Below are 21,809 nucleotides of genomic sequence, written 5' to 3'. Positions count from 1 at the left end.
CCTTCTATTCAAAAAATTGACAAATTAATCCTAATTTGTTAGGTAAAAAGCAACTTGATTATTCTGTTATAAATTCCATCAAATTCTACTATTAAAAATTAATTCCTGTACTTCAGAATAAATTACACATGGCAAATCAATTTTTAATAGCAGAAAATACAATTTTTAACAAAAAAATCAGTTTTCTTTTTTAATTTAACCCTTAAGGACCAATTGATTTTTTCTAGTAAAGAGGACAAAATTTAATTCAACTCGTAATACAAGGACCTCTACGAGTCTTTTACCTCAAGAGATCCCATACAAGTCCCATCGTGATTGACAAAATAAGTGTATCCATGCATCAAATACCTTGTTGTCCTAAAAAGGATTAACTAAGCATAATCCTTTAACTAGATTTTTAGTTGAAGTTGCTGGTAGGTACATGTTTGATCGAAACAAATCCATTCTGGCATATGGATTATTTAAATCTTACTTGTCTTCACTTGTCAGTTATAAACTTTGAAACTGTACCTACCAGTCAAAAACATTTTTAGTTGCATTCATCACTTCACATCCATGGCCTTGCATGCATGCCGGTAAGAAACCATTTAAGAACTTCCACTCAAATTACTCACAGTTGAAAGTTAGGTTAGATCAGTAGCTCTTTACGGGGCGGAAGGGTGGGGGGGGGGGTTGTTCCATGAATGTTGGCTTTCCATGTATTCAATATATTCATCCATCCTCTAATATTTTGGTCCATCTGATCATCTAAAACCTTTAGAGTTAAGCAAACGTGAGAGTATTATATTCAATTGCAAAAAGTTTTAGAACTATGAAGCAAATGAAGTTGGAACCTGACATTGTAGTTGATAAACCTAAACAAGCAACCCTGCCGCCTCCGCCGCCACTTCCACGATTCTGGGCGAGGAAGACTAGTGCAGACAGTGTAACAAACCGAGAGATTGCTAAGTTCTGGAGGCAGAAGCATGCCGAGGAAGAGGATCACCTCCTAGCTGCCATCAAAGCTGCAGCACGCAAAAGGGCCTGCAATCTTTCGGTAAAGATAATTACTCATTTAGCTTCAACACAGGGTTTGTCACAGACAACAGTTATAACCCTAAACATTTTGGTTAAACTTGTTTAAGATCGATATTGTGTAATGTGTAGGAGGAAGACTACAAATGTTTCATGGAGTCACTAAGTGATGAAGATTATGAAACTAAGCAGAATATCACAGCCCCAACAAATCATAGCAATGGCAATGAAATTCGTGTGGGTATAAAGGACTGGTTAGTATGTTTTCTCTTCGAAACTTCGGTTACTCTAATCATGATGAGGATAAACGTATATGGGAAATCATACTGAAATCGACTTACCCGAATCAATTTAGCAATGCCAAAGTGCAGGTTCAAACCCAATATTAGCACCAAATCTCTATGTCATACAGTTTTCTTAAGGCACATATTAAATTGCAGAAAACAGCACCAAATCCAGCAGAGATCTAATACATTTAGGAGTACTTGCAAAGCCATGTTATTCGGACTTTTCATTTTCCTTAAAATACTTGTATGTTCATCACGTGTGTTACATATGAGGGTTAGATTCTCCAAATAATATAACAAGTGAACAGCTTTAAGAAAAGTTAAACAAAATCATGCTGGGACATATCTGTATGCAACACTCAGTTCGAGTTCATAACAAAGTCATAGCTATTAGCTTACAGTAATTGATAAAATCCTTGAACGAGTTTGACTTGACTCTAACATCTGCTTTTCAAACATCATGTGCAGGTGGACAAAGAGCAAGTATGCATACCTAAACCAACCAGCCATTGAGTCTACAGACAAACCAAGGCGACGAGCATCCACTTATATACCAAACTTTCTCAATTATAAACCTGCTCCTTTATATCCTACATCACTTGGTGTCTTTTAGACCACTGAGATCGAGGAGCTTTTTCAACTTCCAATTGATTGCATTACCTCCATATCAGGGCAATATATTGATACGCATTTACTTTAAAGTGTCATTGAAACCTCTGTTCATTCATTTCAGTTTGGTTGCAAATAAGTGTGGTTAGTATCACTCTAATCTGTCATGAAAAAGTTTCATTGTAGATCTAACAGTTTGGCTATCCATATCATATTATGAATTTGATCATGTTTATGTTAATTTATTTATATATAGAATATGATATGCTAATAATCCATATTTGTGTATATTATTATCAGATCTAAATGTCTGTTCTAAGAAGTATTTTGTACTGTTATCTGCTTTTTTGGTTAACTACTTTAGTGTTGCACATTTCATCATCTAGCAGTTATAGTAGTAAAGACTTCACATGCAATTTATGTATTTATAGTACTTTGTGTAATTATCATTGTTTAAAATGTTATATATTTATATAAATTCAGACATTTAGATATTTGTTTCATATTTTACTAATTTTTATTCATATGAAATGTTGAATAACTACTAACTTAACATGTGCATAAAAACATATGTCAGTATATTTATAGTCTAAAACATGCCTTGAAACCCAAAACCCACTTTTCCTACCCTTTGCCACAATTATACTTGACAAGCGAAGCAATTAAATTTGCAAACCTGGCAAGGAAGAAATGTTGTAAAAGATGCATATCCTTCTTTCTAGACAAATAATCCGTTGTCAAGTCATTGTTTTGATCCAATCAAGTTCCTGATGACGTACTGTAAAATGCCGCCATGGTTGAAATAAGCCAGTTCCACCTACATTTAAGAAAACAAAGCCTCAGCTGGGCAGGAAATTCCAGGAGCTGCTGAGAGCTCTTATAAGAATAACTGAACAAGGCGAGAATTGACTAAATTGTGTTTTATTACTTCTGTATCAAACCGTACAGTACAGCTGAATGACTTGCTGGTGTCTGTAGCCACAGTGACATCTTGACCAGGTCTAATTTCACTAACGCTGTTGGGAAGATTGATAGTATAGCGCTCATGGCCTGTCAACCCAAGTGTATCAGCATCGTCTCCAGGTTTGAAGCATAGTGGAATGATGCCCATGCCCACCAAATTACTACGGTGAATTTGCTCAAAGCTCTTAGCAATGACTGCTTTTATACCCTGAGTACAACATCACTAAAGGCATTATCGAGAGAGGCCTGAAAACATACAGAAATTAAGGAGACATTTTTGTCACTCAACTGACAAAAATGGTTCAAAAAAGCATCTTTGAATCTTACATATTCGTTAGTCAAGCCAAGAACCAGTGACTTGTAACACAAAAGTAATAATAGCATACCAGCATCATTGGACCTTTTGCAGCCCAGTCTCGAGAACTTCCACTTCCATATTCCGCACCAGCCAAAATTATGGTATCCTGTCCTGCAGTATTGTATCTCTGTTTAAAAAAAACGAATATTATTACAATAATGCTCATAAAAGGTCATTAAGGCAGTGAAGATCAGAAGCAGTATTTTTATCTTTCAGAAGATGATTTCCATTATAAAAAAAGCATTAACCTGATCAATTTCTCAAGCACAATAGATGAATGTTAGTCATACTAACACGTCAAATGTATTGTGAATTAAGAGTAATAATTTACCATGGCAGCATCATAAACGGATAACTTCTCTCCAGTAGGAATATGAATTGTTTTTGGCCCAACTTCTCCTTCCAATAGTTTATTTACTAGTCGGATATTTGCAAAAGTTCCCCTGGCCATAACCTCATCATTACCACGACGACTTCCATAGGAGTTGAAATCTCTTCTGTCCACCCCATGTTCCAAGAGAAATTTGGCTGCAGGGCTATCTTTGTGGATGCTACCAGCTGGGGAGACGTGATCAGTTGTGATACTATCTCCAAAGTTAAGCAAGCAGTAAGCATCTTTCACCCTATGCGGACCAGGAGGCGACATGGTCATGTCTTTAAAGTAAGGTGGCTCGTGGTTGTAAGTTGATGTTGAATCCCAGGCATAAAGGTTACTGGAAGGTACAGATAATTCGTTCCACATGGGATTTCCTTTGGTGATTGCTTGATATGTAGCTTTAAACATGTCAGGGAGCAAGCTTGATTGCACAACCTGAAAGACAATATAATAATGAAAAACAATACTGGTTTTAAGCCCAGGAACCCGAGTAAAGCTGGCTGAGTAACTCACGTTAGCTACTTCTTCACTAGAAGGCCAAATATCCCTGAAAAAGATCTCTTTTCCATCTTTCCCCTTACCAATAGGCTCCTTCTCAAAATCAATATCTACCTGCAATGTTGCTTGTAATGAGAGAGAAGCTTGATATTCAGAAGATAAAAAAGTATATGAAGAAAGAAAGGAAGAAAGAGGTCCAAAAAATAAGCTTCCAAATATGATAAACAAGAAGAAATCATATTTGCAGTGATCCAGATAGTGATATGAAGCCACATACAGTGCCAGCTAGAGAATAAGCAACCACGAGTGGAGGAGAAGCAAGATAATTAGCCCTTGTCAAAGGATGAACACGTCCTTCAAAGTTTCTATTTCCTGATAACACAGCTGCAGCAACCATATCTGGAAGCATGTACAAAGCAGTAAAAAGTCAGCTTCAAACATTCTCATGGAAAGACGACAATGTATATTCTCATAAAAGAATTTACCATTTTCAGAGATCGCCGATGCCACAGATTCATCTATATCTCCTGAATTCCCAATGCATGTAGTGCATCCATACCCAACTATATGGAACCCTAATTGATTCAAGTACTTCTGCAAGCCACTGAAGTGCATTCCTCAGTTAGCAATATGAAATAAAGAAGAATGTTTATCGTATGGCGTCTATACATATTATGAAAATCACCTCTTCTGCAAGTATCTGGTTACAACCCCAGAGCCTGGAGCTAGACTTGTCTTAATCCACGGCTTGACCTGTCAAAAGTAAAATCCAAAAATATGACAACAAAGCTTATTGCTCAGAAGATAATACTGATATGATTATTCAGGCAAGAGAAACAAACATCCAGAAAATCCAGGTTGATGTATCAATTTAAGTATAGCAAAAGAAAATTTCATCTTTTTCCATCAAATGATTTGCTATGTTAGAGGGAATAACATAAAAGATAAACTGCTAGCCTTTTGACCAAACAAGAATAGGAATCATATCAAATGTATAATTGTTGCATGACACTTTCAAGAGGTTTTCATACCCATAGTGTTCACACACATAAACAGACAGTCTAAGTGGCAATAAACAAAGAAACAACATTGCAACAAATCAAGGGCCACTTTACTAGTTGATCTATACATTTAACTTTCTCATTATCAATTAGTTCACTGGTGAGAAGATTCATATGCAGACATAGAAGGTGAAGGAGGGAGAGCCTACCTCCAATCCTAATTCACAAGCCTTCTTTGCAGCCACAGCTGCTCCAAGCATTACACTAGGATTTGACGTATTTGTGCAACTAGTAATAGCTGCTATAACCACATCTCCATGCCTCAGCTCTGCAGGAGTCCCATGGAATGAAAACTTTGCAACCTTGTTCTGAGATTCCTTTGGTATAGCAAATCCCTGTAATGAGAGAATGTAGGTCATGTGAACATAGGGAAGAGAAAAGGAGGGGACAAATACAGGTTATTTAACAGTTCTGAGTTCACAAACTGAAAGAAACTGCATAGAAAATTTCTTATTCAGTAATATATATAAATCCTAAGCCATTTCATATTATGTAAGTTCATTGTCACTAATCAGCACATATTATCTTTAACATCAAAATGTTAGCATGTCCACAGAAGCAACTAAACAGAAGTATATTACAGAGTCTAACCTAAATTATAGAGATCATACCTTGAATCCAACTCTGTTGTCTAAGCAAGCATGCCAATCTGCTTTCATTTCTTGCAAAGGAACTCGATCATGCGGCCCGCAATACAGTAGTCAAATTCAGACATGCCACATTTGGAATATTAGAAATAAGACAGTTTTTCATGTTACAAAAGGTTCCAATTTTTATGTCTAGAAAACTTTTACCTCTTGGGCCCTGATATACAGGGTTCAACATCCTCAAGTTTCAGTTCCAAGTAAGAAGAGTACACTTTCTCAATCTGAGGCTGAGGTCAGAGAAAAATTCTCAGTAAGTAACTGAATGCTGAACATTTTTGAACAAACTATAGAAGAAAGAACATATGGTGTATACTTCCTCGTTGTAGTCTACAAACATCTTAGTAGTCCGTAAATAGTCCGTAAATAGGATTCTATCATAGCAATCTACATTTTTGCAATAAGTCTGTAAATCAAGGGTCAATAGATCAATTGAAACAAAGATACACACCAAGGACTTACAGTCTCATCACTTCTACCAGTCAATTGTAGATATTGCAGAGTGAGATGATCCACAGGGAAAAATCCCATGGTTGCACCATAGTCAGGAGACATGTTGGCAATAGTGGCACGGTCAGCTAATGACAATTCACCCATGCCTTCTCCTGTATATAGAAGTGGAAGGAAATATCTACGTTAAGCAGCACAGAAACAATGAATCTGTATTAAAATAGAGGCTGAATTGAAGACTCTACCATAGAATTCCACAAACTTGCCAACAACCCCATGCTTCCTTAGCATTTGAGTAACTGTCAACACCAAATCAGTAGCCGTCACATCATCTCTCAGTTTTCCTAATAGTTTAAACCCAACAACACCTGGCAAGACCATGCTCATGGGCTGCATTCAAAACCACAAGCATTCAATCATTAACTAAGGGGTTTTCTGGCAAACTAGTAATTTCCAAATTAAAAGTTCACCCTTCCAGCTACGTCAAGAGAAAGAAGAAACTAATTAATCCCAATTGGACAATTAGCCACACATATAGCTCCTCAGTGTTTTCTCTTTTTCTCCCTTTGTATCCTGCACCTACTTTTGTAACAGAGGAACCTAACAGTAAGTAAATTACCTGGCCAAGCATGGCAGCTTCCGCTTCTATACCACCAACACCCCAGCCAGCAACACCCAATCCATCGATCATAGTTGTATGCAAATCTGTTCCAACAACACTATCAGGGTAAAGGATGCCATTTCTGTTGAAAACGACTCTTCCAAGATATTCTAAATTGAACTGTAAATCAAGATTACAGAAACTTGGTTTGAGAACACAAAGATGCCTGGCAAATACATGTATTCTGTGTCCATGCTAAACCAAGCTCGTCATCAGTAACAGTATGTGATTCCTTCTCCCTTCCTTGAAACTATAATTGATTATATGCAAGAATAAAGGCATTTATTTTATTACAGGCACTCAATAACGAATTATGTCCTCGTCACGTAATGTAAAAACTGTCTGTTACCTGATGTACTATTCCCAATCCAGGAGGAACAACAAGCATGTTATCAAATGCATTTGAACCCCACTTGAGAAAAGCAAATCTTTCTTTGTTTCTTTGAAATTCAAGTTCCATGTTTGCCTGCACTGCATCTTCGGATCCTGCTACATCAACCTGAACTGAGTGGTCGATAACAAGATCTACAGGAACCTGCACAAATAATAATTTTCATCATATACAATTAAAACAGTGTTAAAGGTATTTACAAAATGAACAACTCAATAAGAAACATAGATTTGATCAGTCTGATAGCACCCAGAAGGATAAGAATATAACTAACCAACGGATTAATTTTGTTAGAATCACCCCCAAGCTTGTTCATAGCATCTCGCATGCAGGCAAGATCAACAACAGCGGGAACACCAGTAGCATCCTGACATAAAGAGAAAAATATTACAAACTTGCTTGGGAATCTCAACTATCATTAAACAAAGTCACCACTGTAAAATTCCAGATTCAGAGCAGACCTGAAGCAGCACTCGAGCTGGCATAAACGGAATCTCAACTTGCTTGGGAGATGTGTTCTCCCAGTCAATGATCTTCTCAACATCCTTACTCTTAACTTGAAACTCATCGCAGTTGCGTATTGCAGATTCAAGCAGTATTTTAATACAGTAAGGAAGTTTATCTGTGCCATCAATAAAAAATCAACCAAAATCTAAAACAGGCCTTGTTTGGTTAAAGTCTTAAAGAGAAAACACGAGAAAACAATCAAAACAGAGAACAGAGCTATAGATTTCCATCAAACAATTCTTCTACTTAATAAAATAAGCTGACAAAATTGAATTATCAGTGAACAACCTACAGAGTAACTTAAAAACACATTGATCCATTTCATTTAATTTGTTCTCTTATCGTTTATCGACAACCAAACAAAACAAGCGAAATTCAAAATCTGAAAACAGACAGAACCAAAAAAATAAAAAGGAACTGACCGATCCTTGGATCATTGAGAGCAGGTAAACAATAGTATTTTCCAAATTCACCGCCATCTGGCTTCTCCAATGTCTTCAAAATGGTATTGAACGCATTTTGAGCAGCTAAAAATTAAATTTCACATTAAAAAATTATATAAAAAGAAATGCAAAATAGAAGTAAAATCAGGAGATTGAGCAAAAATAACTAACAACCGGTACATTTTCAAATCATATAAAAAGCGAAAATATGAAACAATGAATTTAGAAATGAAAGCAGGTATTCTTATAGTACCCATTATCCAAGGAAATGTTTTATTGATGAAATCAAAATCGAAAGAGAGTCCTTCTTTAGAGGGGTTTTGATATTAGCAGGTGATACTTCCGTTTTTTCTATGAGATATAAATATAATTCTCTTTATATGGAAATAAAACGGTAAACTGTATTCAATATTCACTAATTTAGTACCTGAACTTAACACTTTTTTTAATTTGGTACCTAATCTTTTTGGGCCAAATTTGATACTTGAATTTGGTTTTTTTTTCTTAATTTAGTACCAAAATTTATTAAATGTTATACAAATTATGCAAATCACTAACAATGTTAATTTTTTTTTGGTATGCTACAAAAATATTGTCAGTATTAGAAGAAATTCATGTTTAAAAAAATAGATATTGAGCTATGCTCAACAAATTAATATTAAATAAGGAAAAAGTATTTTTAAAACCCATAATTAAAAGAAATTTATTATTTTCAATTAATAAAATAAATAAATAAATAAATAAAACTAAAAGTAATTGAACATATAAAACATAAAAAATATCATATCATCTGTCACATATTGGTCATATATTGATTATTTTTGCTACCTCATAAAAAGATATAACATTGTTAGTATTTAGTATATGGGAGTAATTTGTAAAATGTTTGACAAGTACCAAATAAAAAAAAAGATTAAGTACCAAATTAGAAAAAAGAGTTAAGTTCAGTATCAAATTGGACCCTAAAAAGTTTAAGTACCAAATTGGACAAAGAAAAAATTTAAGTACCAAATTAGAAAGACTTGTTAAGTTTAGGTACTAAATATTATATTAAGCCTAATGATGTTTTGATGCGGTACGTACTATTTTCTTATTATTAATTTTTTATTACAATTTTTTATTTTTAATATTTTAAAGAAAATTTTGCTCAAGCGGTGGGTTCGTGTTTGGCTTATGGCTGGCTGGCAGCCTGCTACTTCGGCCTTATCCGTTTAACTTCGTTTAATGCTAAAAATATAGGCAAATATATTATTATTGAAAATTAATACTACAGATAAATTAAACTTTTAATTTTTATATTTTTTATCTATTTTATTTTATATTAAATCTAGTTCTAGAATTTTAAAAATTTCGAATTTGATCAACGTTAAAAAATTCAATTTAATGTTTTCTAATGAAAATATAATTTAAAATTTAAAATATTAAATATTAAAATCGCATGGTGTTAATTTTTTGAATTTTTATGAAATTTATATGTATATATATTTTAAATATTTAAATATTTTAATTTTATATATAAATATTCAAATTACTTATTACAATATTAAAAACGTAATTATAAACAGATTAAATTAAGTAAAAAATAGTATTTTAGAAATGGTTGCCTGAAACTATAAGTAAGTCAAATTTAAAATTTATATATTTTTATAAACATTTTTTACCAATTAATATTATATTTAAATTCAAATTAAGGACGGATTCAAGGGCTGGTACGGGTCAGTCTCTCTAAAATAATTTTTTTTATTTAGATCTCTTTATAATTTAAAATTGATAATAATAAAATTAGACTTTAAATCTCTAAAAATAAAAAAATTAAATTTAATCATTTAAATGATAAAAATATAAACTATTAAAATTATAAAATTATATTTTTACGACTGCACAAATATATAATTTAATTTTAACCCTTTTTAAAATTGAAAACTATGTCAACAATGTGAAAATTTAATGGTAAAATGAATAAATAAACAAAAAAAAGGAACTAAATTAAAAAGAGGTTTGACTTTGATTAGTTGAAATTCAGACAGAGATTTTTTGTTATTTGAACGGATCTGTGTCTGAAGGAGAAGTTGTTGTTTTCGGACAGAAAATTTAACCAAAAAAGCAAAAGTGAAATATTAATGATAATTAAACTAATATTTATTATTATAAATACAGTTAAAATCATACGTAAATTAGATTAGACTCGATGATGAAATGAAAGACCCTTTACATAAATAATATTTTTGATTGGCCAAAAAATAATATTTTTCATAATAAATTTATTAATTATTATTGAATTAATTTCCAAGTTATGTCAAAATTCCCTTTATCGTCATCCATAAAAAAAAGTAGATTTCCAATTCTTAAACCCTGTAATTTTTGTGGGTCAGAGGAACCTTTTTTCCATCCCAATTTTCAACTCAACAATTTTTATACCCTAAACCAAGGAAAAAGGGGAACAAAAAACATAAAGGAATGGATTTTTATGGGCACCCATATCGTTTTTCTTTGTCTTCATTTTCATTGTTAAGTGATTTCATTGAAAAAGTGAAAGATTTTTTCAATTTCGCTGTCTCTGCCATCATTGGAAACATTTTCTCTGCGATCTTAACTTTCTTCTTTGCATTAGGTTTGCTTTCTTTTCTCTATTTCGCTTCAATTTTTCCTTCAAATATTTTCTTGGAATTTTAATTTTCTCGATTCTTGATCTATTTACGACTCTTGATTTCGTTGTTTTGCTATGAATTTAATCTGGGGTTCTTTTGTATCTTTTAATTTTCTATTTCGAATATAAACATCATGTTCATGTTGGTGTTCTAATTTTGTTCGAAATACATGTTTGGTTTCTTAGAATTTAATGTGTAAAAAAACATTTTGATGCCTGAGATTAAACCTGTTATGCTTGAATTTAGATCAAACAGATTAACAATTTTGTCTTACAGTTGGTACATTGTTAGGAGCCATGACTGGGGCTTTGATAGGACAAGAAACCGAGAGTGGTTTCGTTCGAGGGGCTGCGGTCGGGGCTATATCCGGAGCCGTTTTCTCCATCGAAGTCTTCGAATCATCTCTTCTTCTTTGGCAATCTGACGAATCCGGGATCTTATGTTTGCTTTACTTGGTGAGCAAGTTTCATTTATTCCCTGGTTTTTCAGTCGATCCTTGTAGGCAAATCTAACTTGTTTTATTGCAATTTTGCAGATTGATGTCATTGCAAGCCTTTTAAGTGGAAGGCTTGTTCGAGAACGTATCGGTCCAGCAATGCTGAGTGCCGTTCAAAGTCAGGTAACGGTCTTACTTTTCATGCTCGAAAAACTATGGTTCCATCGAATCGCAATTTGTTTATGATTTTGGTTTCTTGTTATCAGATGGGAGCTGCTGAAACAACTTTCGAGAATGTCCAAAACATATTTGATACTGGTAGTGTTAGAGGTTTGGCTGGAGATTTAGTTGAAAAAATCCCTAAGATAACAATCCGAAGCAATGACAACGTAGATGCTTCCGGGGAGAAAGTTTCATGTTCAGTTTGCCTTCAGGTTCGACTAGACCATTACTTTTTTTTTCTTAAAACCAAGTTACACAACAAACCTATTCTATTGACATTTAGAGTTCTCCCTTACAGGACTTTCAGTCCGGAGAAACAGTTCGAAGCTTGCCGCAATGTCATCACATGTTTCACTTGCCTTGTATAGATAAGTGGCTTCTTAGTCATGGTTCTTGTCCATTATGCAGAAGGGATCTATTTTTGTAAATTATACGATTTATACGTAGCTATTTATATATTTTATTTATACCGTTGGTTCGTGTAATTGCTAATCGAATGTTTTCCTACTTTGTCTCTCTAACTATTCCACATTCATTGTGGGATTGAACATTGTACTTAATTTAACTCTTGTGTAAAAGTTCCAATTTACAGTTCCAAAACTTCGACTTACCTATCTGGCTATGTTGACTCCTCTTTTCTGCAAATGATGGTATTGGTATTTTAGTTCACAATAGGTTTCATCTTGGATCGATTCCTCCATTGTTCTGATTGTATCGAGTCTGCGAAATGCTGCTTCCATTTATATGTGAAGGTCGTAGGCATATTTTTGCGTCTAACTGGTTTAGCTAAGAATTATATTGATTCTATCGTTGCTGTAAGTCCATCAGAGGAATTTTCTGATTTCGTTCCTGGGTTCAACTTTGTTCAGTTCTCAATCAGAAGTTGTGGAAACACAAGCAGCCAGCCAGCTACCACATTAAAAACTTTATTTACATTTATAATTGGAAGCAAATGTCAATGGTATCCCAGCAAAGACTGTCTAGTTGCTGATATTATGATACTACTATGTGTTGGTTTTCACCTACTTTATCCAATGCATTCATTTGTGCTTTGGATGCATCCACCATGAAGAAATTGCATCATTTCGGGGTCGGATACTAACGTATTAAATAAAGTTCGGGGCGAGGGCGAGGAGTGTTCAGGTTGGGATTGGGATTTAAACTTCCTTGGTAGGACTAGAGATTTTGGCACAAAGGACAAGCCAAGATCAATAAAACCTCCAAAAACTGATAATGAAATCAAAGATCAAAACAACCACAATAAGACATCAAATGGCTTAATCAAACTTATTTTCAATCTTAATCCCACAATTAAGAAAACATTATGATAAACTAATTTCCTTCAGTGACGGTAACTTGTTCATTGGAATCCAGCACTGAAAATCATAAGAAAACAAAGTTGTGATGCAAGCAACAGCACAGACCTGGTGTCTTTTGCTGATTTTTCTATTTTCGTATGCCAGTTTTTGAACTTAAGACCATGTAGATTCTAACAATGCCATAAAAATTTTGGTGTACTGTTTGGCCTATGTGCCGTCTCAAAATGAAGACCAAGTCCAAAATAACATGCAAAAGTTCAGGCAACAACCACACACACACACACACACACACACACAATATGTGTCTCTATATATATTATGCTGGTGTTTGAAAATAAGTTTTGCTGGCAACAGATTGGTCTTTAGGGCAACAACTGGTCTATTTTGCTTGCCTTGTTTTATCCTATGTTCATCTCTGCCTGTAGCTATTTGGTCAAGGAATATGTTCATATAGCATAAGAAAACTTTACATGCATGGCCATGAGATTTTTGCTAGAGGATTCTCAAACGCATGACCATTCTCATAATCATAAGCAACAAATATGGCTGATTCTTATCATTGTCATTTTAATTGCCTTGCTGGGATTTTCCGTGTTCTTCTTCTTTTGCAGAAGAAAGCTTAACCGAAACCGGAGCCATAACGGTAAAGTTCGAATTCACTTAGACCCTATCTATCTATCTATAAAAGCAGCTAAACATTGAATTGTTTGCTCCTTGTTTCACTAATTAGGAGGTCTAAAGGCTGAGAAATTGAAGCTGAGGTATTTCAAATTGGAGGAGCTAGAGAAGGCTACAGAAAACTTTAGTGCAGACTGTTTGTTGGGGTCTGGTGCATTTGGCAATGTGTATAAAGGTTCCTTTGAAGGTGAAGGTACCTTAGCAATCAAGCGAGCTCATGTCGAATCATACCAAACCACTGAAGAATTTAGAAATGGTGAATAGCCTTTAGTTATGCATGCTTTAGTTTAATCACAGCTCAAGTTGACAGGATTTTACTGGTTTCTTGGAACAGAAGTTAGGCTTCTTTCGACAGTAAACCATCCGAATCTCGTAGCTTTGGTAGGGTTTTCCGAAGAATCTGGTACGTATATTGAGCCTCAAATGATTGATTAATGATTCAATTGTCCAAGGTAGTGCTAAGAACCTAAAACAGAAAAAAAAATTACTTTATTTGAAACAGGACCAAAAGGAGCAAAAATATTGGTGTATGAATATGTACCACATGGTTCTTTGCGTGAGTATATCATAGGTAAGTTTCTACTTGAAACACCCTTCACAGAGACAAGACATCAATTAAAACAAAAACCCGACAAAACAAAACAAAACAAAACTCATTTCTGTTCATGTTTGGAGTGTAGGAAGAGGTGGAAGAAACTTCACATGGAGGCAAAGAGTAAACATAGCCATTGGAGCCGCTAAAGGTAAATTTTTCCCACAGAAAATTGGTTTAAATTTTAAGCTAAAAATTAAGGTTTTTTTTTTTTGGCAGGAATAGCTCACTTGCATGATGGGATTAAGCCTAGCATAATTCACAGAGATATTAAACCTAGCAATATTTTAATTGGAGAAAGGTTTGAAGCCAAGGTCTCAGATTTTGGACTTGTGAAAATGGGACCTATTGGGGATCAATCACATGTTAGTAGCCAAGTTAAAGGAACACCAGGGTACCTTGACCCTGCATATTGTACAAGTTTCCATTTAAGTCCTTTTAGTGATGTTTATAGCTTCGGTGTTATACTTCTGCAACTCGTTTCTGGCCGGCCGGCCGTGGATACAACTAGGAATCACATCATTGATTGGGTTAGTATATTCATTAATTTATAATTTTACCAATAAAAATACAACAGAGCCTTATATATTAAGAGTCAGATTACATTTTGCCCTCTTTACTCAAAAAATGGACAAATTAATTTCTATATGTTAGATTAAAAAGTAAATTGATACTTTCTATTAAAAATTTCATCCATTTCTATTGTTAAGAAATGACATAGCTAATAGAATAGTCAAACAATAGAAATGGATGGAATTTTAGCAGAAGGACTAGTTTTCTCTTTGATGTAACTTACAAAAACTAATTTACCTATTTTTTAAGTAGAAGAAGTAAAATACAATCTAACTTTTAGTACAATAGCCTCCATTAGTTTTTTACCTAACTTTGCCTTTCTGTTGTTAGCAACCTGCAAACTTAGACCAAACATGTGCTGAGGTAGCTGTTGAAAAATGCAGGCAAGGCCGAGTATCGAGAGGGGCAACATTGAAGAAATCCTCGATACAACTCTTTTATCCAAACCATGCAATATGGAAATGATGCTGAAAATGGGTGAACTCGGTCTAAGATGCGTGGCAAAAACGCCTAAAGACCGTCCTACGATGACTCAGGTTTGGCAAGAATTGGAGAACACATTCAACGAACATCCTTCGTTAAGTTCAAAAACAACAACAACAACCAAGTTTCCTCAATCGAACGAACAAGGCATATCATTCGAACAAGATTGTTCCCAAAGCTTCGTGAGCATAGATGGTGTCGGGTTTCAAAAGTTCCATATCGAATTAGATAGCATTTCATCACAAAGTAACAGCTTAAGATGTTTTGAGATCAACAGTGCAAGTATCGATATTGATAAGGAGAATCTAAAATATTAATCAAAAAAGTAAATTGTATGTTTTCAAGCTGTAGGAACCAGCATTATGTTGATCTATTTGTTACAAAACATAGGGTTCCTTATGTTTAGGTGTCTGAAACAGGTAAATGTAAGGCAAACCAGATGCTGTATATTAGGATGTAAGGAACAATAACCAGTCAATAAATAAAATCAAACAGTCACAATTTGTAGAAATTTTTAACTCTTTAGCATCAAACTTAATACTTACAATAGCTTTCCACAAATATGATTCCGAAACAAGCTGTTTCGGAGACTTATTTCCTTGATCAGCTGCTTCAACCCCATAGATAAGAGCTCATTTCTTCTACATAACTCGGTTCATCTTCGTCTTCCTTCTTGGGTACCTTCGTAGTTTCACAATAAGTCACTAGGTCGGCATACATTTTTATGGAAGCCTTTGAAAACTCAACCAAGGATCCAAAAACCGAATAAAATCCAGTTTGAAATCCTTTCACAGTTATCTGCTGTGTCTGTTCCATGACTGTGATGTGTTTTAACTTCTCAGCATCGATTCTTTTCCTCAACATATCCAACATGGTTTTTCTTTCAGCCAAATATTCAATCCGGTTCCGAACATTTACTTCTATATCTTTCTCAGATAATTTCGAACCGAGAATCCTGCTTTCTGTTCTTTGAAATGCCAAGACTTTCCTCTCAAGTTCTTTGGCAAGTCCATCAACCTTCCTCTTCTGTTTTTGCTCTTCACCTTGTTGAACCCAAAGCGCACGCATATCCTTTCCAAAGCTTTTTAATGCACAACTTACAGCTTCTTTTGGCAACTTCTCTAAGGTAGCCAACCATTCATGACAAGTTGCCAATAACGGTGGTCCATTGACTCTTAACGTAGGGGCCGAAGACCTCTTCTTGGAGCATAATTCTACTTCGGGTGCAACGAACTTCGCAAGCCATCCACTAAGAGCTTCAATGTATGACTTTTGTGAACATAAATACGCAACAAAGCAAGAACGCCAATTATGAAGTTCTGCCACGAGCTGAAGAGTGGCAAGACGGTGAGAGTCGTTGCAAAACTTTCCGTAAGTGGGACAGTTGAAAGACTTTACTTCAAACATGATTCGGTTTTGAGTTTCGTGTGATTCCAACATTATCTTCCAGTTCCTCATTAGTCTACAGAAGGAGAAAGAAATGAAAGATTATCACAATGATAAATGTAATATATCTGAAATATCGTTTTGGTCGTTTGCTTTCGTACCCGTGTAGCAGCTCAGTAAATTGTGGCTGCAACTCTTCATCCCTCAGTTTTTCAATTCTTTCGGAGATTGTTTCTGCACTTCGTATTGCAACCAAGATTCTGCTATGCAAGTCTTTTACTTCAGCTCGAGTTTTGTCACCAGAGTAGAGGCCATCTCGTTTAGTGTTGCGGTTTCTCATTTGAGAACATTTTTGTTCATAGGTTTTCCTGGTCTGCTCTGCTGCCTGATTATACGAATTATATGATGTTAGGAAGCTTTGGCAAATGCTCACAAAAAAACATGAATTTTAAATGAACTTGGGCATACAAAAAGTGATTGTTTAGACCCGAATGCAACATTTCAAAACTATAAAAAAAGATGGAATATAGTAGAATTACCACTGAGGTCCTTACACTAGAATTCGGATTGCATTTTGCTCCCTTTACTCAAAAAATTGACAAATTAGTTTTTGTATGTTAGATCAAGGAGCAAACTCGTTCTTACTGTTAAAAATTTCATCTATTTCTACTATTAAAAATTAATGTAACTGACAGAATAACCAGAAAATTACATGTAGTGTGCCATGAATACCTCATTCTGACATACAGGGGCCAGATTTTAACCATATAAATGGATGGAATTTTTAACAGGACAAGTTTGTCTTTTGATCTAATGTATAGGGACTAGTTTGCCTATTTTTTAAGTAAAAAAAGCAAAATGCAATCAAACTCCTAGTACAAGTAACTCCATGGTAAGATTACTGATGGAATATACATAATATGTTTAGTTCTATCCTACTGTTGCTTGCAACAAAAGCATCTCATATCACATGAATGATTAAACATTTGTATAACAGACCATCCACATGACATGGAAAACAATTTTACTGGAAACATACAAGGTTTATTCATAGAACATGAAGATTTTGCACCACATTGGACTATGTTCTTGATTGAATGATCAAGGGAAATGAAGATTTTATACCCCATTACACTGTATGGTAACGGTACGAACCTTTGGTTGTTAATAATGCAAGAGTATATATGTGGTTCAAGCAAATCAACAATATGAAAGGGAATCATTTGCATCGGTGAGTACTCTAAGAAAGAATGAGAGACGGTTCCGATTCATGTTTTTATAATACCTTCACTTCCTCGTAGAGTTTCTTCTCCCAAGCATACAACCTTCCTAAGGTCAGTGAGTGACTTCCAGATTCCATTCCTCCATAATCATCAAATATATCAGTCTTTAATTCTGTCCATGTAGAAGAACTTCTGGAACTACATGAAGCAAGGCTTTTGCAAGATGAAGATCGGGATAACTGAGACCGGCTCCATGTAATTGACCGGATAAGTTTATTCGAGCTCTCTGCAGCCATGCAGCATGTTAAAAAAATCACCAAAATTCTCATTTTTAGCCTCATTTGCAACAACAACAACAACATAATATACCTATCAAATTTCACTTTGCAAGAGGACAACCACATGAAAATTAGAAATATTTTCAAGAAATAGAAAATGATAAAGAGAAAACAACATCAGTCACCTTTGAGTTCCTCCAAACCAGACTGCAAGTGAACTCTGTTGGCTTCTAACATTCTACACACATCTAGACCAGATTCATAAGCTCTAATAAAGTGGTCCTCAACATCCTTCAAAGCTTCCAATAACTCTCTTTCATTACTGGCTGTCGGTGTATTAATCATTCTGATACTGTTTTTTTCACTTTGGCTCATATTTATATCATGGTCATCCCCATTTCTCATATCTGTATTCTTATTCTCACTCTTCCCACCACCATCACCAGCATTAGTTACATTTTCAACTCTTCTCTCACTCCTAACCCTCTCACCATCTTCTTCCAAGTCAGGGATTCCCTCTTTTTCTCTCACCACTCTCAATTCCTCTTGTGAACTACCACTAAAGCTGCTGCTTACCACCTCTTCCCTCCTCACCTCATCAAAAGGGTTAAAGAAATCCCAAGCAAACTCTTCCGGTGATGGCATTGCTGGTGGTGGAGCCTTTTCACCATAAAAATGCTCACAAATAACCTCATCTTCTTCCCCTTCACTCTCTTGTTCCCCTTCTGAGGATCCAACACAACCCTCATCACTACCTCCTTGTACTTGTCCCTCATTTCCTCTCTTCACAAAAACTGTAGACATAGATGCTTGACAAGGAATGGTTTCATGGGTGGGTTCACTTAGTCTTTGCTTGAAAAACATAGGATTAGCCAAAGGGGTTTCAACAGCCTCATTAGTGGAACCAACTGGGAATGTGATTAAAAAAGGAGAAGAAGGAGATGAATGCCTTGCTACAAACAACCTTATGGCAGCTGCAACCGCATAAAGAGACTGATTATACTTACATTGAGCATCCGCAAGAGAATATCTACGTTCCACAGCTAACTTCAACAGCCGTTTCCTCTCTTTACACAGTGACACAACACCATCTTCTTCCTCTTTCTTTGAAGTAGCACAACCCATTCGAAAACCCCAAACTTTTTTGTTGTTGTTAAACTTGAAATTGGGTTCAAAAAGCTTAGGTTTTTGGTTATGCCAGAAAGGTGTTCTAGGAAATGTAGCAGATAATCATATCTGATAATGGAGGGTACTTTGTGTTTACAAGTAGAGGTTTAACTTAAAAAACAACGGTGATTAAACCATTAGGACAATGAAGATGACTAGGTATATCAGAGGATAAGACAAAGTGACAAAGCTTGTTTCTTTTTACTGCATTTTTTGTGTTTTAGAGCTTGAGAGAGTTGAAACCTGCAAACCATTGCCAATTGCTCTGTTTCGCAAATAATAATAGATGAATATTACTTTCTTTGGTGTTTGTTTCCCGCAAATTGCTAATTTCTCTTACTTTTTCTTCAATTGCTGTCAATGATACCTTTTAAGGACAAATGCTGGAAACCAATACATGAAGTGAGAGAAGAAGAAAAAAGACACTTCGAGTCAAAGCCTAACAGTGAGAGAGAGCTCTGTTTAATGTTACCGCTTTGTTTACTGTCGCAAGCGAGAAAAGAACGGTCAAATTCCAGTTTTAGTCCTTATATTATGTTTAAATTTGGATTTTTTTGGGTAAACCACACTTAAGGTCACTAAACTATTAGCAAGTTTATATTTTGGTCACATAACTTTAAAAAGTTACAAAGTGATCACTGAACTATCCGAAAGTTTTCATTTAAGTCACTCGGTTGTTAAAATCGTTGTTATATGGCATTCTCTACTCACGTCACCTACACCAGGTGAAAGCTCTACTTCCTCTTTTCTTCTATAGTTTAAATTTTTTTCATGAAATAATTTTAAACACCAAGAATCTACGAATCAAAATTCAAACAAATTTTTTTTAAATAACGACACAATGATTTAAATAAAAAATTTTAAATAGTTAAGTAGCTAAAATGAAAGCTTTTGAATAGTTTAATGATTATTTTTATAATTTTTTATAGTTAAGTGACCAAAACATAAATTTTCTAATAGTTTCTTAAATATAGTTTATCTTTTTTGTTATTGGTGTGCAAAGTTGACTCGTTGTTAGCTCTTACACATTGTACTAAGTTAAGCTAGCTTGTGCTAGATTATTATTTCAACATCATTAATATATTTTATTCCTTTAATATTCTAAGACAATAATTATAAAAATAAAATTTAAAAGTATACCAAATTAAAATATAATGATTAAATTAAAATTTTAAAATAGTATAGGGATCAAAATGGAAATTTAACCAAAGGAAATCAAGCCACACTTTTACCATAGTGTGAAAATCATCACTATCAAATTCATGTCGTAGGAACATAGAAAGATAGTGACAAACGTACGGTGGCAATGCCTTATAGGCCTACCAAAGGGCAGGGTACCCTTCATAAAAGGATAAGATGATATAAATAAAATTTAGTCTCTGTAAGCTATACATTTAATCAATTTTAGTCCTTATAATTTTCTAATGGAAAATTATAACAAATAGATAAAATTTCTAATGGAAATGATCAATTTATTCATTGATTTAGCGTATAAAGATTAATTTGTCACTTTTTTTAGTAAAGGAGGTAAATTGCAATATGACTCCTGATACAGGGGCCTCCATGATATTTTCTCCCATATTTTCTAATTTCATATTCTTAGTCTTTATTATTCTTGATGCAAACGATAACCATTAAATCCAATAACTAATTTTTTTCGTTATTTCATGAAAAATAGGTGAAAGTAATAAATTAAAATAGCGTTATATATATGTACTAATATATTTATTAAATAAGATATTGGAAAATAACAACACTTAATAATCTTAACAGCTACGACAGGTTTCAACTTATATAAAACTCAAAAAATATTAGACTAAACATATCAAACTAAAACCATAAGGACTAAATACAAACCCAATATATAATACAAGGATCAATAGTAGAATTTAACCAATAAATATAATTGTAACAAGGGAAATAAGTAACTGAACTAAAGGAAGATATTTGTCTAATTCAGTTTCCCTAGGAAAAGCCATTATTACACTTCTTTTACAGTTACGCATATAACTTCACCACCAGTCGTTGGATCAGATTCTTTACGAGATCACAGCCGTTGATTTCGACAGTATCATCACTCTGAAAATGATGCAAAAAAGGAAAAAAGCAAATCCAAGTGCTGACATGAGAGACCTCAAATCTTGATGGTACAAAATTATGTAATAAAATGTACCAATAAAAGTATATAATAAAAGTATATTCTTTTACAATCTTTTTATTGTTACAGAGACAATAAGATATGGGCAAAGAACAAATCTGACTATATTATTAATATACGAGAATGTGAGTTTGAATATATCGAAACATCTTATTTTTTTATTCGAGAATTAGGATAAAAAAATAAGAATCTATAATGAAAAATATAAAAAAAAGTTAATTTTTTATTTTATTTTTTTAGTAAAAGCAATTATTATTATATTTATTTAGCCATACCATGCATAAATTTTTTGGCTTTGGACTCAAATAATTACATAAATGATTGAATAATCACATGTAGATTCACATGTTTGTAAACTTTTTACTTTAGCCATCTTTAGCTACA

General features: G+C 34.1%; 5 protein-coding genes across 13 annotated transcripts; 3 read left to right on the top strand and 2 right to left on the bottom strand.

Annotated features, from left to right (window-relative positions):
* Positions 1-762: 762 nt before the first annotated feature.
* On the bottom strand, positions 763-8,609 carry LOC107916478 (aconitate hydratase, cytoplasmic). 7 transcript variants are annotated; one of them, XM_041081375.1, is made up of 22 exons: positions 8,516-8,609; positions 8,242-8,346; positions 7,774-7,934; positions 7,587-7,679; positions 7,271-7,456; positions 7,099-7,171; positions 6,880-6,965; positions 6,506-6,650; positions 6,273-6,415; positions 5,961-6,040; positions 5,778-5,853; positions 5,316-5,501; positions 4,791-4,858; positions 4,591-4,709; positions 4,383-4,504; positions 4,121-4,219; positions 3,563-4,042; positions 3,260-3,358; positions 2,839-3,081; positions 2,587-2,727; positions 1,795-2,017; positions 763-1,030 (listed from the first exon to the last, which is right to left on the bottom strand). In XM_041081375.1, exons 1-20 carry the CDS (start codon positions 8,517-8,519, stop codon positions 2,653-2,655), a joined length of 2,643 nt encoding a protein of 880 aa, XP_040937309.1. In that variant the 5' UTR covers positions 8,520-8,609; the 3' UTR covers positions 763-1,030; positions 1,795-2,017; positions 2,587-2,652. The 7 variants fall into 7 exon arrangements, with proteins under 7 accessions (XP_040937309.1, XP_040937317.1, XP_016701272.2 ...); XM_041081383.1 differs by having other exon boundaries at positions 2,857-3,081; XM_016845783.2 differs by having other exon boundaries at positions 763-2,017.
* On the top strand, positions 770-2,198 carry LOC107916667 (uncharacterized). Its single transcript, XM_016846034.2, has 3 exons — positions 770-1,036; positions 1,147-1,268; positions 1,770-2,198. The coding sequence occupies exons 1-3, from the start codon at positions 812-814 to the stop codon at positions 1,912-1,914; spliced, it is 492 nt and encodes a 163-aa protein (XP_016701523.2). The 5' UTR covers positions 770-811; the 3' UTR covers positions 1,915-2,198.
* Positions 8,610-10,447: 1,838 nt separating the features above from the next.
* On the top strand, positions 10,448-12,178 carry LOC107916395 (NEP1-interacting protein-like 1). Of its 2 annotated transcripts, none has more exons than XM_016845705.2 (5): positions 10,448-10,873; positions 11,187-11,365; positions 11,446-11,529; positions 11,613-11,780; positions 11,867-12,178. In XM_016845705.2, exons 1-5 carry the CDS (start codon positions 10,720-10,722, stop codon positions 11,993-11,995), a joined length of 714 nt encoding a protein of 237 aa, XP_016701194.2. In that variant the 5' UTR covers positions 10,448-10,719; the 3' UTR covers positions 11,996-12,178. The 2 variants fall into 2 exon arrangements, with proteins under 2 accessions (XP_016701194.2, XP_040937300.1); XM_041081366.1 differs by having other exon boundaries at positions 10,577-10,873; positions 11,202-11,365.
* Positions 12,179-13,224: 1,046 nt separating this feature from the next.
* Positions 13,225-15,964, top strand: LOC107943389 (probable serine/threonine-protein kinase PBL5). 2 transcript variants are annotated; one of them, XM_016877455.2, is made up of 7 exons: positions 13,225-13,530; positions 13,618-13,821; positions 13,900-13,968; positions 14,068-14,136; positions 14,246-14,308; positions 14,377-14,687; positions 15,114-15,964. In XM_016877455.2, the coding sequence occupies exons 1-7, from the start codon at positions 13,362-13,364 to the stop codon at positions 15,528-15,530; spliced, it is 1,302 nt and encodes a 433-aa protein (XP_016732944.2). In that variant the 5' UTR covers positions 13,225-13,361; the 3' UTR covers positions 15,531-15,964. The 2 variants fall into 2 exon arrangements, with proteins under 2 accessions (XP_016732944.2, XP_040937294.1); XM_041081360.1 differs by having other exon boundaries at positions 15,061-15,542.
* Positions 15,671-19,952, bottom strand: LOC107916209 (protein ALTERED PHOSPHATE STARVATION RESPONSE 1). The gene is made up of 4 exons (XM_016845391.2): positions 18,286-19,952; positions 17,885-18,108; positions 16,761-16,984; positions 15,671-16,675 (listed from the first exon to the last, which is right to left on the bottom strand). The coding sequence occupies exons 1-4, from the start codon at positions 19,223-19,225 to the stop codon at positions 15,826-15,828; spliced, it is 2,238 nt and encodes a 745-aa protein (XP_016700880.2). The 5' UTR covers positions 19,226-19,952; the 3' UTR covers positions 15,671-15,825.
* Between the last annotated feature and the right edge of the window lie 1,857 nt (positions 19,953-21,809).

Source organism: Gossypium hirsutum, chromosome A02 (genome assembly GCF_007990345.1).
Source record: "Gossypium hirsutum isolate 1008001.06 chromosome A02, Gossypium_hirsutum_v2.1, whole genome shotgun sequence".
NCBI lineage: Eukaryota > Viridiplantae > Streptophyta > Magnoliopsida > Malvales > Malvaceae > Gossypium > Gossypium hirsutum.
Note: the sequence above shows the minus strand (reverse complement) of the source record. Positions and strands in the feature narration are given on the sequence as shown.